The sequence below is a fragment of the Anomalospiza imberbis genome, chromosome 14, assembly GCF_031753505.1.
Source record: "Anomalospiza imberbis isolate Cuckoo-Finch-1a 21T00152 chromosome 14, ASM3175350v1, whole genome shotgun sequence".
NCBI lineage: Eukaryota > Metazoa > Chordata > Aves > Passeriformes > Viduidae > Anomalospiza > Anomalospiza imberbis.
This window is the reverse complement of record NC_089694.1, coordinates 13,284,570-13,307,870: the sequence shown is the minus strand read 5'-3', so window position 1 is coordinate 13,307,870 and position 23,301 is coordinate 13,284,570. Positions and strand designations below refer to the sequence as shown.

Here is a 23,301-nt window from a genome sequence, read left to right as displayed (position 1 = left end):
CAGAGATGAAATTATATGTTGGTATTAGTAACTTTTGAAAGAATTAGCTTTTTATGACTTATTGTGCCTTTGTTTATACTATACTCTGGTAGTGCCAGGATGTTATGTTGTATTTAACAGTTCAATGCATACTTCCTACCTCGTGGGGCCCTTGTGACAATAAGATGTGCCATGCCTGGGGATGGTTACCAACAAGTATTATTTTGAATAAATAAAATCAGTGGGATATAGCAGTGCATCTCAGTGGGGCTGAGAAGCTGCCAAGAACAGGAGGTGTTGCACTGGCCATACTGTCCACAGCAGGGCTCTGGTTCTGTGTATTGGGCACCAAAGCCATTAGTTTAGTTACCAGGAGTGACAGCTGAAGGATGCCTCACTTCTGGAACTGGGTTTGGTACACACGTGACTGCAGGTACCTGAATATTTATGGACATATCATTGACTTCTAAAACTGGTGTTAGCTGGTGTGAACCCAATATCCAGTTCTGGATGCTGTATTAAACAGAAAACGTCTCAGCACAGCTGAGAATTTTTAAGTATGGAGGATCAGGATTTTGCCCTCATGATTGCCATGGTGTTCCTGAAGAGCTCTGTGAAAGACACAGCACCAAACACTGTCTGTAGCATTCCAGAGGAGCAGGAACTCGAGTCTGACCCATTCTGATGTTGATGTTGATGTTCCTCACGCATCAGTAGGTCTGTGCAGAGGAACAGGAATAACAGGAAGTTACATAGAAATAGAAGCACCTCTTGTGGCCCAGCATCTCATATGTGCCTGGCAAAACGTGGATCATCCTCTCCTTGCACACCACCATTATGGCCTGCCCTTAACAAACCCCTGCAGCTGACAAGATTCCTCCTGCCTGTCCTGGCTGGGAAGCAGAGTTACCACTCCCGTCAGTGTCGTTATTCCTGGTCAGTACATGCCTGTCTTTGGAGCATTTGGAAGCTCAATGCTCATCACAAAGACAGCACTGGCTTCTGCTCATCTCCTGGAGTTTGGCTGGAAGCTCAGACAATGGTGGAAGACAAAGGCATGGTGGTTCAGAGAGGCTGTCATACATTTTGGGTGTATCTACCTTTGACTTCATGAGTTCCAACGTCCTCATATCCCACTGAACTCTTAATTCTCTCATCACATAAAACTGGTTGAGAAAGCTGTCCTGTGTGCTTGCTATTAGGTCCTGCTTCGTTTTTTACATTGTGTGATTTTTTTTGCCGGTTATATTCTGTGAACTCCCCATGTCCTACATGCACTTCACTGGTACTGGGAGTCTAAGCCTGGCAGGAGTAGGGATACAGCTGCTGCAGAACTCTGTGCAGCTCATCATAATGGTGTTTCTATGGTGGGTCCATAAGGGATTGTGCTGCATGCTCCTAAAAATGCTAAGAACACATGAGAAGGTGCTGGAGGGCACAAAACCTTCTTGGTATTGAACTGAAGGATTGATTGTCCTCGGCAATGTAATACATTCAGGCCAGTTTTTGACCATATAATCTGCCTGAGGTGGACCCTGAAGAAAATCATCCTGATCCACCTTGGAGAAAAGCATTCACCCTGTTTGACAGAGGAGCCTTGGGAGTGAACTCCTGTATGCACAGCGTGGGCCATTTGGGGCCAGGCCCAGCAGGGAGCTGAACCCTTTGACAGGGCACATGCACTTTTACATAGGCTATGGTTTCCTTAGGACTGTGGCAGGCCTGTGAAATTGAATCCAGTGGTGGGTTCATGTGGTGTGGCTCCATTACTCTCCCCCTGAAAAAGCCTCTTGAGCTGAGATACCTTCTCCCTGTAATGGAGCATTGTTTTTCTTCACATATATGAGATTGGTTAGAGCAGTAAGTGCATCAATCATTATTTACCTTTTTTTTTTATTGTCTTGTAAATGCTCTAAGCAAAGAATATAAGTGTTATTAGTTATAAAAGCTACAGTATGAGGAAAATACATTGAAAAGTTTGGGATATACAGGAGTCATAGAGTACTGAGAAACTCAACAGAAAAAGAAAATACCCATATTTCTTTGTGGATTTCCAAATGCTAACAAAGTAGGAAAGGAAAACATATGCTCTAAAATTTATAGTCAACCACAATTGGCTTCTAAAGCAATTTCTATATTCATTTTCACAGAATATAATTTTTGTCTGTCCCCTTCTTGTTAAAATGGAAAGAAATAATAATTTACCATTGGATGATATGGAATGCATGCTATTATTCCCCAGCTGGCAAAGGGAACTTATTAGTCATCATTGATAAAACCCACAGGTGAACACTGTGGTTTAGGCTGTGGTCAGAAAAATGGTTGCTTTTTGTAGAATCAACTCTAGTTTCTCAATAATAAACTCAGGCATGTATCCAGTGTATTTCCAATTGTCTTTCAAGCAGCTTTTGGGACAGTAGCAAGACAAATTCTAGTATGACAAAGACATCATTGTAGATGCCACCACATTGTTGCTCAAAACATATGTGCTGGGCACTAGCCACTTGTAATAAATTTGCTGAAACAATTGCATGAGTAAAAGGTTTTCGGTCAATATATATCAATGAATTTATCTATCACATCCACGTCAATGCCAAAAATTTATCAAAATCCCTTCCTAAGGAAGCCTTTGACCCAGTATAAAGTAGATTACTGGTCAGGGTGTTTCCAACTGCTTATTCAAATTATTCATTCCTTCATAAGGAATATGAATAAAAGCAACCCATAGGTTTATTGTCTTTGTGTTCCTTTAGGCTTTAGTGTCATTTGCTTGTCATTTCCATGTATAAATATATATCTATATATTTATTCTTTCCTTAGCCTTTCCCCCAAAGTTGAAACAGGCTGAGATGGTTTTTAATTCAGTATGCATCTCACACAGGAAGTGTGGCTGCTCCTCATGCATTACTGGCTTCCTACCAGAGAGAGTTTGATCAGCTTTGTATAAATGCAGAAAACAGAAAGATGCTGTGAAACAAGACAGGCTTTTTACTAAGATTGCATTGATAAATAGTTAATAAAACACTAATAAATCATTAATAGAGTCTTTAATAAATGGTAAATCACTTGGCTGTCTTTATTTCTATCTTTATTCAATCAAGGCAGTAGGATGCTTAGCACCAGCTGTAACATCAAGTTTCTAATAACCTTAGAATATCCATTCTTCACATATTATTTTTTTCTGGATGTAACTTCAACATGCTGGTCTCCAAAAATTGGAGGAAGTTTAAAGCAATAGATTTAGCTAAGATTTAAAAGTACTAAAAGTTAGCTAAGATTTAAAATAGAAGGTCATTTGACAGAGAGAATATCACTGGTAAGATCTCTTTAGCAGCAGTGGTCTCAGACTGAATTTATTGCTAGAGATGTGTGTGGGGCTGGTCCTCCTGTTCCACTGGCTGCCCTCTAATGATGTGGGAAGGTGTTGGTCCTGAGACTGCCTTTGTGGTCACAGAAGAAAAAAATGGGATTGTTGCTTTGTTTTTCTGCCTTTTTGTGGAGGTATCCACAAGAGAAGCAGTAAGAATAGGGCTTGGCCAAACCAGTTGTGATATATCAAAACTACAGAACAAGAAAAAGGGCTGGGAAGGGTCTTAGAAATCTCATCATCTACTACACATCCCTGTCCCAGTGCAGGAATCAATTCTGCCTAAGCCAAGCCTGACTGATGTGTGCTTATCTGTTCCTAGGCATGTTCTTCCACAGATGGAGTCCATGTCGCCCTCTGAGCAATCTGTTTCAGTGCTGCAGGATCCTTACCATTAAAGAGCTTTCTCTTACCTCTAACTGGAATTTTTCTGGCTGCAGTTGAAGTTCATATCCTCCATAAAGCTGGAGAACAGATTACTCTCTCCTTTAGGAGCAGCTCTTTCTGTAATTGAGGGCTGTTCTCATGTCTCCCCTCAGTTCTCCCAAGGGAAGTAGCATGAGCCCTGTATCTTGGGAGACTTCAAATTAGATCAGGCTAAGCAGTTCAGAGCACACTAGGAAGGGAAGCTGCCTCAGTAGGAACACAGAGTACACAATCCTGCTTCTTTTTTCCATAATGGCCTCTCAGAGCCTGGCTCAGTGCTTTTATCTGTACTTAAAAACATAGTACACTTTCTTTTGAACAAGAAGGAAATTATGGAAAAAATGAAATACAGAGTCAGGAAATAAATCTTGAAGGCAGCTATTAATTTTAGGGACTGGTTTTGTAAAGCTATTTACCATCTGCCCCATATCCCCAATTCTCTCTTTCTTACCTCTTCCTTAAAAACTTGCAGGTTTAAATCCTTCCCCAGTCCTCTCCTTCCATTTAAATCATTATTTGGCCTTGTACCTCTGCATCCCTTAGAAGGTTTGCTTGGGATATTTGTGTTTTGGGTGATTCATTAGATCGCGTGTCTGCATGTGTCCTTCTTAGTTACTTACCTGAGGGCTTTTACAGCCAAAAAAGCCAGACTTAGCTGAAGAGACAAGCATGTCTAGCTCTAATAAATGAAACACATGGAGTCAATTAAAACAATGTTTAAATAATTTTCAGAAAGGAGGATGCTTGATGTTACTACATCAGAGGACCACAGTGACTTTTAAGCAAAGAAACAGTGCAGGTTTACTTTCTCATTTAATCTCCAGGTCTGTAAGAAAAATGCATGCTTCTATAGCAGTCATCTACCCACTCCAACAGTTAACATGATTTTGGAATTATTTTAAGTCCAAACCATGTGAAAACAAATCCTAACTCAATTTTGTGGGATTACTTTGTTTCCATTAAATTCCTCTTTAAAGTGTTTCATATGCTTGCTTTTATTATTTTTACTTCCAGGAATTTCTAAATACTTCCAAATTTGGATTGATTAAAGTGTTTTAACTTTTCCTTGAAAAAACATGAATTTAATTCCCTGTCTATTTTCCCAGGTATTTACAAACTAAGGTGGTTACAGACACATCTTAATGGACACATACACAACACACACCATCTGTGTGGCTCTTTATAGTCTTAACATATTAGAAGGTCAATATATCAAATTTCACAAGCTAAACAAAATAGAGCTTAGCAAGTACTTAAAGAGGAAGTACCTCCAGAAGAAATTGGGGCACAAGAAAGAATGGTGAAGTCATGTGGATGATTAAACAAATGGCATCTTTTCTTCTGATGCTGCATAGTAACCTACCTGTGCTTAAGGAACGGAGTAGGAGCGAGCTAAGCAGTCACATCCCCACAGGGTGTGGGGTTGGGATTTTTACCCTTCAGTGGCAGCAGTGCAGTGCCATTTTTGCATGTCCTTGTGTAGCTCAGCTCTGTGTGACTGGAGCATGCAGCTGTGTGCTGGTTGGTGTGGGGTTGCTGCCCGTACATTTTGAAGTGACATTTTTCAGATGAGTGAACTCAAAACTTTCTCTACCACTGTTCAAGGTTCTTTGGTCGACAGAGCTCTGGTACCTGTCTGTAGGTAGATGTAGGTATGTTTCTTTAGTGAACTATATACTTTCTCACTCCTTCCACACACGGTGTTTTTTTGTATGCTAAACTTTAAATGTTTGTGTTATGCATGTGTGATCCAATCTGGAAATTTCTGTCCAATAATTTTCATTGCAGTGAGAATTGAAGTGAAATGTTTCCATGTTGCTAGGTTGTACCTTTGTAGGAGATTTTGGTGCTCACAAGGTAACTCTGTAAACACAGAGATTGGATAGTCCTAACATCAGTGGAGGCAGAATTTCTTACCTTGTAATTGAATTTCCTCAAATAATAGCAGGCTCCTTTTCCCACTGTTTTATGTTCACGTGTCCCCTGATAGGGAGATGACTAGGTTTGCTTACACTTCAGCCTGCCAAGTAGGTAGGCAGTGGATACTACATGTGTTTTGACAGGCAATATTCTGAAATGTTTGCTGGCTTCACCTCCCCATGAATCCCAGGCTCTCTGTACAGCATTTTCTGTGTGGGCAGGAAGAGACTGAGGTCAAGCCTATAATTGTAGTTCTAGAATATTCTTCATTTCTGCCTTCAGTCATAATGCCTGGCCCTCTTTTAATTATGTGTTACACTCTCTGTTTCTTCATTTTGCTATGAAGAGATTTGCCACAAAGCAACCTCCATGGCAAAGGATTTGGCCAAGGCATGCAGGATTGGATTATATTATCTCACAGAAAAGTTCACGGGATGCTGAAATCTCTTTCTGCCTTCCCCTGTGCAGAGGTCAGACAATCAGTGCCATTTAATAGTGCTCTTCCTGACAGGGCACCGAGCTGCCACAGCCTCACACACCGGGAGGGATGAGCCATTCAGCAACTGCTCCTTTCTACCTCAATGCCACTGTTTGGGCTTTGTCTAGTGAAAGCAGGCTCTGGGCTCCACAGCAGAAACCCAGAAGTTCTTTCAGGAGTGCAGCCTGGCCCATCTGCCCAAGGAAGTCTATATGTCTGCCTGTCCCACTGACTGAGGACCACGGTGCAGAGTTTTCCTTTCTCCAAACCTCCTCCATGACACATAATTTGGGAGGGACAACTGTAGTTCTGAAACTTGCTAGCTCTGTCTTCAGTGAACTATAATTTGTATCAGCTGTAGCCACCCAGGGCATGTGTTTAGCCAAAATTCACCCACCACACTGCCCTTTTTATACCACCTATATTTTCTTAATCAATTGCATTATGTTATGTTTTTATTTGTGGTTCATTTGAGTGGTTGTCATGTTGCCTACAGAAACTAGCCTGTTTATAAGCTTCATTGTGACTAGCCCTGGGTTTGACCAGTGTGTAATAGTACCTGGGAAGTGTAGTTTACTTCAGTCAGGCCATTGCACACAAGATTTCTGAGATGGGATGCTCTTCTCTTTCTCTCCCTTGTCTCAAAAAATAATTCTTTCTGAGTTTTTAAGGCAAAGAAAACCAAGACAAAGATGCAACAGAATGCCAGAGACAACTAGTACTGCCTCTCTGGATATTTATTAAATTAAAAGCAAAGTGAGAAAGAAGCAGTGTCTCCCATAAAACACACTCATTAGAAGCCACCACTTGTGCAGTTCCTTGGTTTTAGCGATTTTCCCCCTGCTCCAGTGAGCACAAACCCCAGTGTGCTCCTGTCAGGCTTGCTGGGGCAGCAGCTCCCTGCAGTGGGAAGGAGTGGGTGTGCTGCTCTTCTGCTGGTGCTTGGTAGCCATGAATACCCAGGTTGTTTCTTTAAAGATAATTGGGACATGAGTGTACGAATGATGAATAAACACACTGATACAGAAAATGGATGGGTTTTGCTTAGATGATCTGGTAGGCAGGTTTCATTGGATTCACCTGATTTCTTAGTTCCTCATTTTGAAGTGGAATCAGTAGTGCTCTGAGGCTGTGACGTTGCTTACCACAATAAGAGCCTGTGGCCAGTGCCACAAGAAGATGCTGTGGTGCTGTCTCTATTCTCTGCTCCACCAGGCATTCATGCTGCAAGCCCATTCCAGATTTTTCTAGACCTGCCTCTTGTTTCTTTTGCCTCTCTGCAGTCTTGAATAGGGCTGCATCTTGCCACCATGCACTCCCTTAGAGGATTGCACCCAGTGCTGTACAGGAGGGCCCCCTTCCTGCCCAGGCTTTGCAGGTAGAGCCCTGCTCTATTCATACAGCTTGGCAGGCTGAACACAGAGATGGAGCCAGTTGCCCTCTGATGAAGACATGGATGGTCAGAATTTTCAAGAATAAAACCCGTCCTCACTCTCATTCTGAGGAAGTCCTGCCTGTGGGGTTGTTTAGGTGTTCATCTGTGACCTAAGGGTGTGAGGTGGTGGGGTCGATTCCTTGAGCAATTGCATCTCCAGGCTCAGTGGAGCAGATGGGACCATTTCTGGCTCTCTTTCTTCTCTGTGTACATGAATTTGTTTTCTAAACTTTTTCTTTTTTTCCCTAGGAGATGACCCATTCCTGGCCTCCTCCTCTCACTGCTATTCACACTCCGGGCAAGGCTGAGCAGACCAAGTTTTCTATCCCAAGCAAGGTACAAGTGGGCTATTACCAGTGACCTGATTAGCATTCTGTTCTGTTGAGTGCTCTTTGCTGGAGAGTTCATTTTTGTAATTGTTCCCACTTAAAAACAATTTCTGATACTATTTTTAGTTGGAAATTCCCAATCAGACTGGTGCTACTAGTAGAACTGCTTATTTAAAGCTGCAGAAGACCCAGTAGAAGCAAAGTGAGCTTTTTATCTCTGTTGTTATGGGAGTCTTTCTATGTCAAGTAAAATATATTTTGTTCGGTTTTCTTGCATTATTATTTGTGCAATGAAAAGGTTTGAAATGGACATTTTTTCCCACTTACTGATTGATTGCATGGTGAGGTTCTGGCTGCATAGACAAGTTATGGTGAGTGAAAAGGTCCTTGCATGTGAAGAGCATGGTGGCATCTGTCTGAGTCACACCCCAGAGGGAGGCACAGAGTCTAGGCACACTTGCCTAGAGAGTACCTCTAGTTCATGTAATCCACACTGAATTGTTAAATTGCATGATCTGAAGATGCCCTTAGCCCACGTTGCATTATTGCCTTCTGGCTATGATTCCAGTAGTACTGCTAGAGACCAGGCTCGTACCCGGGACAGGTTCTGCCAGAGGTGTCTCATGCTGGGACTTGAACAACTGAGCTGATGGTGTTTGGGGAAGAAGAGAACTTCCCCAGGTTGGGGAATTTATACCATTCTTTCATAGAGCTGCATAAAAGTTTCTTTCCAAAGGCAGGATCTTGAAAAATAGCTTATTAAACTGGTACTGCTTAACATTTTAGTTCAAGCAATCATATCCTGATTTAGAAGCTGGAATGTGATTTTGCTCTTACTGATTTCCCCTGTCTGAAATATAGCCACCATACTTAGTCAGAAAGAAATTAAATTAGCAATATCTGTGGCTTCTTAAACAAAGCCAAAGCCAGTGCCCAGAATGTCTTATTTCAATGGAATGTGATTGTTACTGCCCTAGCACTACCACTGTCACTGCAGTTTCCTGCTGCAGTGTGAAGCATCAGAAGTCATTGAATCAGAGAGTGGCCTGGGTGGGAAGGGACCTTAAACATTTTCTGGTTTCATCTAGTTCCCTGCCTTGGGCAGTAAACCAGGTTGCTCAGAGCCACATCCAGCCTGGCCATGAACACTTGCAGGGATGGGGCATCCACAGCTTTTCTGGACAACCTGTTCCAGCGCCTCTCCACCCCCACAGTACAGATTTTTCCTGATATCTAATTTAAACCTACTCTCAGTCTGAAGCCATTTCCCCTTGTCCTGTCACTACATGTGCTCATAGAAAGCCTCTCTCCATCTTTCTTGTAGGCTCATAATTACCAGAGCACAATCCTCATTGCAAATTGGGTAAAAGTCAGTTGAACCCTTTAAGGTACAGTTTTTACCTGCTGGAAGCTGGTAAATTTATACCATCTCTTAATTTAGTGTTCTGTTTCTGATAAGTCCTTCAGAAAGTGGTTTGAGTCCTGCAGACTAACACTATCTCCCTTGGTAGCAGTATAAGCAGAGCTTCAGGGAAGCTAAAATTTTGGGTTTGCTTTTCTGTTTCTATCAAATTGGCTTTGAACTTTTAAGATCCACATCAAAGTTAATTTCTGGGCACAGTAAATGTTGATCCTAAAATTCTTGACCATATCACTTCAATAAAAAATATAAATTAGAATTTTTTTTAAGCTAGCATTGCAGGAAATAAGCAAGCACATAATTTTTTTCATGCTCGGTAGTCTTACTTTAAAAAATACAACAGAAGTGTCTCTTCAGAACATCACTTTAAATCAATTATGGCTGGCCAAATTATGCATCTAGGACATAATATGGCTAGGTTGTGCAGCCATATAAACCAGAGACAGGCACTGTTACAAGTTTTCAATTTAGCTGTTAAAATAAAGGTATTCTCATAAGAAACATTCATTTTAAAAGTGTGATAAAAGAGGTGGAGCTTATCAAAATAATTTATCCCTTTGACATTTAAATTTAAAGTGCTGTGTTTACTCTTAGGGCATTATTTACTTCACAAGGGACTGACTGACAGCACAATATAATATTAGGAACTAATAGTGCCCTAAGAGGAAGTGCAGTGAGGGCTTTAATGACTTTAACATCCTACAGAACTAACACTTCCAGCAAAGCAGAGCCAGGCTGTAGGATGAGGCTGTAAATAGCACCTTAATTTCAACTGATCAAACTCAGCTTGGAAGGAAAGCTGATGACAATCACTGTGGACTACAGAGCGTAGAGAAAAACTAAGCCAGAAAACACTGTGACATTAAGGAAACAGCTTAGTTATTGTGAACCAACAAGAATCCTGGCATTAGCATGCTCAGTGTTGCAAGCCAGACTCTTTGCTGGTTTTAAGTTGTTGTACTTCCATTGATTTCATTGGATTTGGACCAATTTCCATCAGGTGAAGATCTACTTCCCGTGTCTTTATCAAATCCCGTGTGTCACAGTCCAAATAAATACAGTGGGTACCAGTAAAAGATTACTGTATTTCCAGGCAGTGAGATCAAACAAAAGAAAGGCAATGGCACTGAATTTAATGCATAGCTGCATTCATGCTGTGTTCTAAATTGTATGTCCTGGATGGCTCCTACACACATCCATGGCCAAGCCTGGGGAAGGCTTGGGCTGCTGCGGGTGTAAATCTGCGTGTTGTCTCCATAAAGGGGGGTGTAGATTTACAGCAGCTGAGGACATTCTCTTGCCTGAGCTCTGAAGGGTCCCTCAGTGGTGCTCTGTCTCCACAGTTAATGGTTTTTTAAACTAATGTCACTGGTGCTGCCTTAACAATGCTGTGATCCCTTCCCTGTGCCATCTCCTTCCCTGTTGGTATAATGCCAGTGCCCTTAGTCTAGCAAGCCAAGATATATCTTACCTTCTTCATCTTATTTAACTAATGCTGACATTTTGTGTGTTCTTCTTTGTAGGACTCCCAACATCTGACCTCAGGATACAATGTACAAAGTAGGTCTTTATCATCCTATTCCTAACAGTCAGGGTTGGATATTTTTTTTCTGTCTGCTTAACATCATTAAAACAAAGGCTAAAAAATTAATTTCTGTGGTGCTAAAGCAGATCAGTTCCATTTTTTATTACATGTTATGCATTGTGGCATGTTGTGAAACCAAGTATAATTAGATGGGCTGACAGCTTTGGGTGCATTTTAATTCTACAGTAATCTTTTGACATTTGAAAATGTGTTTCCTTTGTTTGCAGAGTGGAGTGATCCAGCAGGGAAAGTTGCAACTAAGTCAGTGCCACAAAAGTCGTAAGTATTATTATTTCCAGCTTTAAATCTCATTTTAAATTTATCATAAGGCATGAGCTTATTTCTCCAAAGGTAACTAAAACCTAGCTCTGCTCATAATCTTGTCCTGGTGTTCAGGTGTTCTCTGTAGTCCTTAAAAATTAGCCATAAACCAGTTTTATGTTTCCAGTGCTTATTACTGTTTCTTCTTTTTAAGCATTAGCTAACAGAGGTATGTGTGAAAGATGAGTTTATTAAGCAGAAATAATGCTGATTTTAGTTCTACAGCTTGCCAAAATTAAATCACTTTTATGCTTCTCTCATCAGATACTAAGCCTCTTACAATAGAAAATGCAACCCAATGAACAGATGATGCAGGAATTTTTACATTCATACAGTGAGAGAGAGTAAAAACACATCATACAGAATGCTTCTGCTAGCTGGTGTTGAAAAGCTGGTCTTGAGTTTCATACACTTTGAAACAGCTGAAAATCACAGATGATCTATAAATATGACAGTTGAAAATTGTGAAAGAGCTAATTCTCCATTGTGTTAAACCATTTTTCTTTGGTGCTTCTCTGGTGTAAGGCTGTAGTAGTGTAGCAGTGAGTGGAGACCGAATTGTTTTTTACTTTTATCCCAGGTTCTCTAATTTGGAAACAGGAGCTAAATACCAACTTTGAACAGTAGGCTATTGTTTTATACTTATGAAAATGTATGGGTCTGATTTCAGTTCAGAGCTGCTGTGTCTTTTAGTGTTAAGTGTTCTAAAGTACTGAATGCAGAACTGCACTAGCTTAACTGACAGCTGTGTAAATACAATAGGTTCATTTAAAATTACTTCAAAATTATTCTAGTGGTTCCCCTTAATCTACGAAAGACAATTTTAAAAATCCCTCTAGGGGAAGAAAAATCAATGTGGAGATACCTAGACAAGTTTTTAAAATGAATTTAAATATACTGATTCTTAGTGCAAGTTTGCGTACACAAAAGGGCTTGTTGGAGTTCAGTGATGTGTCTGTGATTTTGGGAGAGGTACAGGACTGGAGTACATGTGGGTACTGAATCCGTTGATGTTCTCAGTGGGCTCTGAAGGTCCAGTTCTTTACTCACAAACTCAAGTCATGGAAGTGCTCATTCAAATACAGTTGGTTGAGTAAACCTTTACAAAAATGTGGCTCAGCGATTGATCAAATTTTAAAATTAAATAGGTTTTTTTTCAGATTAAATGAGAATTGGATAGGAATGCTAATGATATTTAGATTGATTTGCATGAATAGCATTTATTTATTAAACTTAGTAACAAATTAATTTTTGCCCTTTGCTGTTTGGCTTCCAGTAATGACTTGGTTTTTTTTGTGAAGTCTCTAACCACTGTACCCACAGTTCTTGGTAACAGGGTGGGTGCATTCATGTTTCAGAAAATCAAAGTGATCCAAATCTAACATCAAGCACATTCCGTAATATTTAAAAAAAGGAAAAAATATTATTGCATCTTAAAATTATTTTTCTCTAAAAGCAAATGTATTTGGATTCCACTGTGAAAAATATTTTAGTGAGTGTACCATAAAATACAATATTTCAATAGTTTGTAACCAACAGTAATAGACTTGTCAATCATGGTTTATAGTTATAAGCCGAATTTCAAAAGAACAGTGCTTCAGAGCTCAGTGGTATATAGTGCATTTAATGGGACCAAAGCTCTCTATAGGAAGCCTGATATAAAACCCGAAGACACTGAGTACATTTTATGAACCAGTTGTTCTCTGTTCTGCTGCTTGATCTAAAGTTCCAGTACTATCAATCAGATTTCTGCTGCAATGAACTGCCTTCTTACGGTAGGTGATAGATTTTACACATGAGAGATCAGAGCTGCAATAAAGCTACTTTTATTTTTAGCTTCCAAATGAAGATCAGCTAACCCATTACTATCACTTTTTCTCTTTTACTGCAGAAAAATTGTTAAGGCAGCTTCTAAGAATTTCCACAGGGCTTTGGGAGGTTAGAAGGCAGTCCACTGTGAGGCTTGGTATTACGAGGCCAATGTGTTTCTTTAGATCTGTGTGTGCAGTTACCACCACCTTCACGGGGAATTGCCATACTTGAGCACATAATGAAATTAAAGCAGGAGTGGGACAGAAAGAGGTAATGGTATCAGGTAGAGCTGGATAGTGCAGTCCAAACAAACCTGATAGGTAGACAGCTCCTGCAGTCATTGTGTATTTTAATGATAGAGTGTTTATCAGATTGCAGTTGTATAAAGGAGGATTTAATCTCTCTAACACTGGCTGGTTTTGGGGATATTGCAGTGTATGAGTGAAATGACAGTCCAGCTTATCCCCAGTAACATCTGTTGCTATGCTCTCAGTCACACAGTATGGTCTTGCTGACTTCAAAACTATCCCCCACCAATTACATATTTTGTCAATAGGATCTGTCATCTATATTTCAGTTTGATCAAATCTTGCTGAATTTGACTTTGTTCGTCTGTATGCTTTGTTAGAGTCCATTTAACCTGGATATGTTTCTAGCTGTTTCCCAACTTTTTAAAGTTCACGTGCAGTTTTCCATTTACATTGGTCCTAGTGACAGTCCTGTACATTCCATTGGCTTTGTTAGAGATCCAAAGGAGCTGGTAATAATGTGTTGGCATTCACCACACTGCTGAGTTATACCATGACTACTTCAGAGGTGAATGCGCAGCAGAGATACTTTACCTTCATGATGCTGCATTCTGCTCCAGCAGCCAAGCTGTCTGTATGTCATTACAGGGATCAGGGGTGGCAACATGGGGGTCCTAGAAGATCAGACCGAAGGCACGTATGATTTTTGCAAGATAACCTCTCAGGTGCACACTTCCGGGGGAAAATGAGGATGGCGTACTGCAAGGTGGATTAATTAATGGTTGCTATTGTAGAGGGATGCAAGATGCATGGCTTCTTGTCCAAGTAAAGCTTTATGAAATACAAATTTCATCCTTTTTATAATGTTTCAGTATACTTTGTTACATCCACATGCTGAATCAACCAAATCCCCAGTGCAGCTGGTAAAGTAGAAGATAGAGTAGTTAGGATTTTTTCTAAATTCTGCGCCCATGCACATGAGAACATGGACTTATAACTAACCTCAGCTCCTAAGTTACACTCAAAAATCTTGAAAATGAAATTTTGAACACTGGTGTGCATGCATGTGTGTGTACTGTGGTGAATTTTTACAGCTGAAATCAGGCTATGTAAAACTGCAGCACTTGGTTTCCCTTTTTGTAATTTCAAATTCACTGTGAATCTGTGCTGGGCATTGTGTGGTCAGTTTTCAGCCAGTCTGCTCTGATTAGTTTATTATGAAGCAGAGTAAGCAGGAACAGATAAGGTGTAACCAATTGCACTGCAAAGGATTTTCTGTCAGCTTCCATGAATTTGAGGGGACGAATTCAGCTCATGACTTGGGTTTCTGTTATATAATTGCCATTGCAAGTATGTCATCCTCAAACATCCAGTCCTTTTGTTCTGTTTTGGTTGTTAGCATTTGGCCTTTGTCCAGTTGGAAGCTACCCAGAACCTTTTTAATCAAGCACATCCTGTGTTTTGAAATCATACTGCAGAGTAGTCTTGGGTAGTTTCCATAAAAGCCTAGCTAAAAAGAAGAATGTAATCATAATGGTATTCTTCCCCTGTCATAAAATTACTTCCTATACTTACTGTATTAATACAGTATTAAAAGGCCCTTCTCATGGGCTCAGTGAACTACCGGAAACCATTAAAAACTTTGAGCAGCAAATTTTTATGGGTCAGACAAAACCAACTTGTTTTATCTTTATGGAGTTTTTGTTATCCATCATACTTAATGATACACAACCTGTGTGTGGAGTAGAGAGCAGCTAAATACAGGGGGCTTAAAACTAAAGCAAGCAGCTGAAAATCTTTTTGTGATATTTCAGCAAGGATTTTCCTACGTGTGTTCAGCTCAGCTTTCAGCTGGGCCAGGATTTCACTTCACACTTCCAAAAAAATTCAAATAAATACCAGTACTTTCCTAATCCCAAATATTGCCATAATACTTGATGGAAGTGTGTTTGAAAATGGAAATGTGCTTCTTGACATCTAAATACTTTTCATAAATATCTAATGGCTTTTTGGAAGATCTCCTCTGTGTCAGGGACAGCCACCTGGGAACATAGAAAATGAAATTTGGCAGCATGTGCAAGCTATGAATTAAAGGTAATTCACAGTTTGAAATGAATCAGCATGAGGTCCTTATGGAGAGTAATCATACATCAAGAGGATTTTACACCAAGTATTGGATATTGCAACAAGTAATGTTGTTATTCAGAACTATTCAGAACATTCAAATCAAGAAGCACTGGTGAATTCTTAACCTGGAAAGAAATCAGTTAATAAAAACAACAACAGCAAAAATAGGGAATCATTCCATGTTCATGCATAATTTCCAAAAACATACCAGGAACCAAAAATGTAAAATTCATCTCCAACTGGCATAGGAAGCAGGTTTCTATTTATGTGTCAACTCTCAGTGCTGCAGTCACAATGCAGCCCAGGTGTAATACACAGGAGAAGCTGAAATGTTCCTATTACTAATTACAGTTTTTAGCTGACCATAACAAAGCGTGAAAGCACCAGTTGAGCCCTCAGTGGTGACAGCCAGCTTTTTGTCACAGCCTACCTTCACGTGGCCAGCCTGAATCATTGCACTAAGTGCTGCCTGTTTGTTAGAAGTAGGAAGTTCCAAAGATATTCCCTCTGGGTAAACTGGGAAAGTCATGACTACAAGGGCCTCACAGTGCCATGTACAAATTATGATAAGTGAAACAACAGTGGCATGTAATTGGAACTCCATTAATCTTTAGAGAGCTCCAGTGCACTATATTAAAGGGACAAATAGCAGATGAAAATAGAAGGGTCTCTTTTGAGAAATGTCACTCATCTTTCATATTTACTGTTTTGTTTTGTAAGCTAGAAGTTTTTTTTTTAATCCTTTTGCCTTGTAAATTCTTGAGTTTGAAGCAATGATAGTCAGTCCAGACTGTTGCTTTGTTCCTCACTGCTGCAGGCTTTGCCTTTTGAGCAAAGTATGAAGTAATTTGGAATAAAATATACTAGTGTTTCCTATGGACAGTTGCCTATAGAAGCAAACTTGCAAAATATTTCAGCTGATGTGAAATACGTGAAAATCCAGTGTCACAATTAAAAGCCCTTCATCTTTGAAGATAAGCCCATAATTCAAAATAATTTCTAAATTAGGCTTTTAATTTGTTTTCATTATTCAGCTGGCTCACATACAGTTTAACCTCTCTGTCAAAATAAAGTCATTTCCTAATACATTATTTTCCATGATCTCTTTCTCCTGACATGTTTATAAATCAGTTTAAAAAATGGTGGGAATGGAACTAAATTAACTCTGTGATATTTTGCTGATCAATTTTTAAAAATTTTTCTTGCCTATCTGAGGCTTACTGCCTTTAAGGCTGCCTGAAACAAGCTAACCAACTGCATTCTTGCCAGCATTGCTGGTTGTGACTCAAGTGAGCACTGAACCATTTGAATTTCCTCTGATACTGTATAACCCCCCATTAAAAATTCAACATTTATTTGCCCTAACTAACGAGTAGCAGTTGAAATACTTTGTTCTCAAGCAGGATGCGCTCCTGTGTCAGTGCCAAGTGCATGCAGTCACTGAACTGCGACCACTGAAATGTCAGCATTAATAGAGAGAGGTAAATGACACACAGTAACATGTTTGGATTCCTGATGTATTTCCCTGTCTGCTACAAATCATTTCCCATTTTGGAAAGTGGTGAGACTGCAAATCTGCCACAGGTTTCCCTGTATTTAAAGAGCTTTTTCACAGGCAGCAGCACATGTTGTGCCTTTATGGCTTAAGGCCAGTCTCAAACTGACCTCCCAATTTACATTTCTGTGGGATGGAGTCACTTCCGAACTTCAGCGCAACTTCAAACATTCCTTTTGAAAAAGAAATGCTCTCAGTAAATCTGAAAATGTAAATCAGGGTAGAGCAGAGGAAGCCACCACACTCAGTCCCTCTCCCACCCATTTGTTTTGTGACCCACACACTTGCTGATAAAAGACATACGAATGAACTTCTTGCTTGGCTTTCTGGCTGCCATAATTTGGACCTCACCATGTTCCCTTTGTATTAACTCTGACCTGTCAGTAAATTTCTGGTCCAGAGCCAAGCCATTTTTCTCTCTGGCTTTTTTCTTCCTGATGCCCTTTGCTCCAGTCCCTTTCATTCTTCTTGTCATGGCTTAGACTTTAGTAGCCTGAGACAGAGAAAATTGTCACCCAGATTCATCTGCACCATGCTGCAAAATAGTCATAATCGGAAATGGGTGATAAGTTTGAGAGAAGAATTGATTTTGCCAGAAAGCTTGGCATTCATAATACTAGAGTGGTCTTGAAATTCCCAATTTGTGTCCTAAATACCCTAGGTAAGACTAACAGCCTCTTTTCCTAATATTCCAACTTAATCCTTTGCATCTTTCCTCTGAATCCCTCTGACAACCCCAATAATCCACCACATTTTTCTCAGCTTCACAGTCTCTATCCAGAGGAACTTCTATTGCTACCATTATCCTTTGGGCAGAGGGCTCAGCAGGGCTCCAAAGCCTATCAATTTTCTGGCCAGAAGGCTTATTTTTTATGAAGTGAAGTTCTCACAACACCCCATGGGGCAAGGCCACGCTCACTGCATTATGCTGTCTTGGATAGCCCTTGGAGCCACAGATTCAGAATAGTTGTACCTTACAAATGCATCCTCCCAAACGATAAAAAAGGAAAATATTCCCCGCTGCTGGGCTAATTACTGCTTTAAATTCCCAGAGGAAGGGCTGCTTCACTCACTTGTGTCCATACATCTCAGAAAATTTGTTTTGAGACTTTCCTAACGCTGCAAATGCAGCTTTCCAAGAAGATGTAGCCCAGGAGGAGGAGGGAGATGTCTTTAGCCTTACTTCAGTAGGTACAAACCAATTGCTTAATTAATATCCATCTTGTGGAAACACAGGACGAAGTGATTTAGCTTAAACAAAATTGTCCCTTACTGGAAAGTCGTGTTTATTCAAAATGCTTCACAAAAAGATCTTTACAGGTTTTGAAAGAAAGATGTTGATTCATCTACCTCATGTTGTCAGGAAAGATGTAAGTGCAGCTGTCAGGCTCATCTGAGTCTGCAGAAGCAGTAAATGTCTGCAGTAATGAGGGGATTGCTTTCACAGCTATTTACCTGTTAGACTCGATGAAGTATTTGCTTTTTGGGTGTCTCTGCTTACTTAAATGCATGCAACTGTTTTTTAAGGACGTAGATATGCTTTTTTTGCAGAGAGAGGAATGTGAATCAGTGCTGCCCATGTTTGATTTAGCATGAATTTCAGTAGTTCCAGACAAATTCGGAAGCCTATACAAATCATAGAGCTTCAAGTCTGGCTGTGTGCTAGACTGGAATTTTTTGTTAGGTCAGACCTTTATCTCAGCTTCGTTTTGTGGCTCCTTATGGGGAGATTGAAGAGGAACTGAAACTGGTGACCTGTCTTGACCTTTAGTACTGGATTAAAATTCCAACTTGCTGCCATGGCAACGGGCCTTGAAAATTAGATCCTGACAGAAGCAGGGAGAAACTTAAAACTGCAACTGCTGCACTGAACTGAAGAAAGGTTGCTTACAAATGTCAGTGACAGACTCTTAATTGAAATAATCTGCCTTTCCCTATACAAAAAAAAAAAAGGAAGAGAGAAATGAAAGGCAAAAACCAAACAAACAAGCAAAACCCAAAAAATTACTGTGAGTTGATTTTTTTTAAAGGCAAAAATCTATTGCAATTTAGAGCTCATGCTGCTGAATCCAGCAGACTGTGACATTTGAGGTGGCAGCAAGAGAACCTGCATGGTGAGAAGGGAGCCAGACATGCACTTGCAAATGTCTGAACCCCTCCAGACCAGACTGGCAGCAGGAGCCAGACAGTGGCCAGTGTTAAATCACAGGTTAACTTTCTGTTTTCTTCTCCTTTAACCTGACACGAGGGATCAAAAGAGACATCACAGTGTCTCCTCTGACTCCAAGGATCCATGCAATTATCTGTTCTGTAGATGGAAAGGGATAAACATAAGCTAGATAGTGCTAGTTCAGATCAAGTGTGATAAAAGTTACTCATTTTCCAATCTAATCAATGCAACAGTCAGAGGGAGATAATGGTGCAAGTCCTCCACTGGTAAGGGAGGTAAAGTTGTTTTTTCCCCCATGGAGAGCAGAATTTAGGAGTAGCCTGAAGGGAGAAGGTGCTGAGGGTCACCTAAAGGATTTCCTGCTATTTTTCCCTTTATCTGGGAATACCCCTCATCCCAAAATCAAATCATCTTGCAGATCAGTTTGCAGCACAATCTCATGTAAACCTGTGGCTCTCCTCACTCTCCCCAGGTTCTGAGGATGCTCTGAGGGCCCTGCTCACCTTCCCAAGGTCAGAAAGGACCAGAACAAGCCCCCATCACACAGGGGAATGCTGCATCCTAGCAGCAGCTAGGCCTGTCTTTCTAGAGTCCTGGTAGGGATTGCTGGCTTCTTGACAAAAAAAAACCCACACCAAAACCCATAAAAATGTAGATTTTTCATGTCAGAAAAAGGATGTTTCTTAAGGGACAAATGGAGTTGAATTAGATGAGCTGTTCTGTAGAGTTAGGTAACTGCTGCAGAATCAGACTAGAATGTAGGTACCTTATAGAGCTAGGTGAAAATTTAACAGCAATGAGCAAAATTTTGGAAGGGATAGTTTTGCCAAAGCTTAGTGTCCAAATCCCAAGGCCATGTTTGGAGTCTAAATACAAGTAGAAAGCATGGCAAAATACTACCTTTAGTTTTCTTAAGACTGTGCTGCCCAAGTACTGGATTTAGTTATGTATAGGTGTAGTTTAGAATTGCAGGATCAGAGGAAAAGTTGCGGATTTTTACAAACACAAAATTTTGCTTAACGGGGTTTGTATTGTTCATTGCATGGTTTAGAGAAATGGTTATCAGTAATAGTGTCTATTATCCAGGCAGATAAGCATTAAGCAAGTGCAGGTTGCATTGAAATAATGCATTATATTATCTTAACAAATAATGCAATATTGACTTAACAAAACCCCCATTTCTGGAGTAGACACTTGATACACAGTAAAAAGCGAGTAGATGAGCAGTTTTCTAACAAAGGAAAATAAAAGCCACTTAACATTTCTCAGGCTCTGAGTTATGTGCTTCAGACAGTTAAAAATAGAGGCCATTATTTGAAATTTGAAGTGTTGAATTAATTCCTAGAGTAAGTTAGTTACTTCAGAGGACTTGCTGTCAGAGATGAATTTGGCCCATCCTGCTCTACACTTGCCACTGTTACCATTTCCTGCAAAACACCACTAATTCTGCCTTAATTACTCTCAGACTAGACTATGGAGCCCTGGAGTATCTGGTAATAAACTTCTGTTTTGCTGGGAAGGCAGGTAAAGAACCATTTAAATAGGTTTTTGAAGTAAGCATGAAACCTCTGAAGATGTACTGTTGTAGTGCAGACTGTATATCAAAATATATAAGCATCCAGTTGCAACAATGGCTTTGTAAACACATTACTGAGCAAACTATGAAAAGTAATCCACCAAGGGGCTGTTTCCTTAACTCATAAGCATGAAGTTAAGAGACCAGTGCCATAAAGTAGATGTGTGCTGTTAAAAAATACTTCCTTTTATGGGAGATTATTTTGTGTTAAGCCCAATAGATGATTCCTTTTTTATTTTTAGATGCATATCTTTTAATACTTGAAAATACTTGTGTTTAAGAGAAAAATCTGCTGTCCTCAGAAAATCTATGAATAATTCATTAATATGTGAGCATGGGGCAAACCATGCTTGCGGGTAGAATGAAGGTGCCCCCGTGCACCTCACGTGGGCAGAGTGCAGCAGTCCTGCCACAGCTGTCCACTGGCTTTTTGTGGAATTACAGAATTGTGAGGGATAACGAGAAAAGCCTTCAGCGCTGTCATTCCTTTCAGCTGCCTGCAGGCATGGCCTGAGGGTGGTCAGAGCTGCCCTCCTGGGGCAGGCAGAGCCTCCTCACTCTGGAGCCCAGTGGTGCCTTGGTGAGCTCCCGGCTGCTCCAGGGCAGCAGGGCTTTGGCTGCTTCCCCAGGAGGAGCAGAGAGTCTTACAGATGTTTTGGAGGCTGCCGTTTCTAACTGATCTTGGCACGTCTGTCAGTCATGTGCACATCACCTCCCTCCCTGTCAGAACCCTGAACCAGTTCAGAGCAGCCTGCTGTAAATAGGCAAGGCAAGAGGGAAGCTGTGCTAGAGGAGCAGCTCCGAGCCCTCGTTGGCATCCTGCCTGGTGCCTGGCTGGGGAGCCTTCCCACCACTCAGCAGTCAGGGATGATGTCAGGAAGGAACAGGAGATCACAGCCAGGGCACGGTCTGAATTGTGGGTTGATGAGCTTGTCTGCATTTACCCATCATGTCTTTCAAAGCAAATAGCAGTGCTCCTGGTGACAAGGGGAGTTTGCTCAGAGAGAGTGCAGGTCCTTTTGAGAGGGATTTTGTTCAGGAAATTTCAAAACTTGAGTAAGAAAACCTGTTAAGTGAATTGTATACAGTCTGGATATGGAATTAATCTACTGTAGTCAAAACCTGGTAGGAGCTGCTGTGTTGCCAATTGCTGAAATTTCTTGCAGTTTTGTAGCTTGTGCAGCTATGCAAACGCTGACCCAAAAATCCAATATCACCTTCCTTCTCCAAAGGACAGAACTTTCCATGCTCTTTTGCTTTAGCCAGTGTTAACCACTTATTGTTAATTGACTCTTGTTAGTTTAAAAAAGCCCCACACAAGGACTGATGTTGCCTGGATCCCTGGTAATATATGGTACACAACTCACACCGATTAATACCAACAAGAGAGCATTCATTTTGTTTGCTTAATCCAAGTCAGTAGAAAAAGTACCTTTTTAGGAGATTGGAGAAAATTCATATAGTTGAAATCTCAGGTGTGATTGGTTGAGGTGCTGTTCTTAGAAGTAATGGGATACTGAGACTTTTCAGAGGAAAGGCCAATATACCTGGTTATGAAGATTTTCAGGACTCATTTTTTAGTATAATGACACGGTGTTCCTGCACTGTTGTGTTTCTGGAGACTGGAGGTCTTAATAATCAGCTGCTGCTCTCCAGTAAGTTTTTTAAAAGTCCAGTCTGATAGGTAAAATTACTTCATGTGTAGCCTGCAGAACATGTGCCATGCATTGTATTAAAAAAAGAATAAAGCAAACACAATGAATCTGTTAAATCATAATGTCTCCCAAACGTGAAAAATTTGCAGATTAAAGCTCATTGAATACACATTTAAATGATAAATGATAATGGCTTGGAAAGAGTCATTATGATCTATTTCATCAATAATCCACATTTTTTGCCTTGTAACTACACCAAGGATGAATATAATGAATACTGCCTGATGAAAAAAATATTTTGTTTATGAAAGAGAATCAGAGAAAAGAAATTCTCAGATTAACAATTTTAAATGGTTGTTACTGTTTACTTACATTGTTTATACATAACAGATTTTTCCCATTATTAATATTAATAATTTACAGCCTCAGAGCTTGTACTCAGGAAAAAAAAACCCATGTCTAGACTTAGTATCTGGATACTCAGACTGCAGTTGATTTCACTGGGTTTTGAACAGCATAAGTAAGCAGAATGAAGCAGGGGTGCAGAATTAAGCATTCAAGGTTTTCAACTGCAGATTTTTCAGTGCTTGTTAGTACCAAGTCCCACAAAGTTTCTGAGCAGAGTGCAGTAGGTTTGTCACAGATCTGTCATGTTTCCCATACAGAAACACATGCACGTTTTCTTTATTTACTGTGTGCTGGGATTTGCTGTGCCTGCCCAGGACAGCCCTCAGGGTTCTGCAGCAGTACATTCACTTCAGTCCAGATGGTGCCAATGTGTTCTGGCACTCACAGGCATGCACCTGTAGGAGACCCGCTGGGGTTTGGTCAAGAAAATCTTCAAATTGTGCTAAAACAAAATTTCCTGCTGAGGAAAAAGGAGGGGTGATGGAAGACA

General features: G+C 40.4%; 1 protein-coding gene across 6 annotated transcripts in view; it reads left to right on the top strand.

Moving 5' to 3' along the window:
• Nucleotides 1-23,301, top strand: part of AFF2 (ALF transcription elongation factor 2) — a 350,681-nt gene that overhangs the window by 217,234 nt on the left and 110,146 nt on the right. For all 6 annotated transcript variants that reach the window (XM_068204990.1, XM_068204985.1, XM_068204986.1 and 3 more), the window contains exons 5-7: nt 7,855-7,941; nt 10,878-10,914; nt 11,167-11,218. In XM_068204990.1, the coding sequence (XP_068061091.1) occupies nt 7,855-7,941; nt 10,878-10,914; nt 11,167-11,218 (176 nt within the window). The remainder of the gene's footprint in view (nt 1-7,854; nt 7,942-10,877; nt 10,915-11,166; nt 11,219-23,301) is intronic.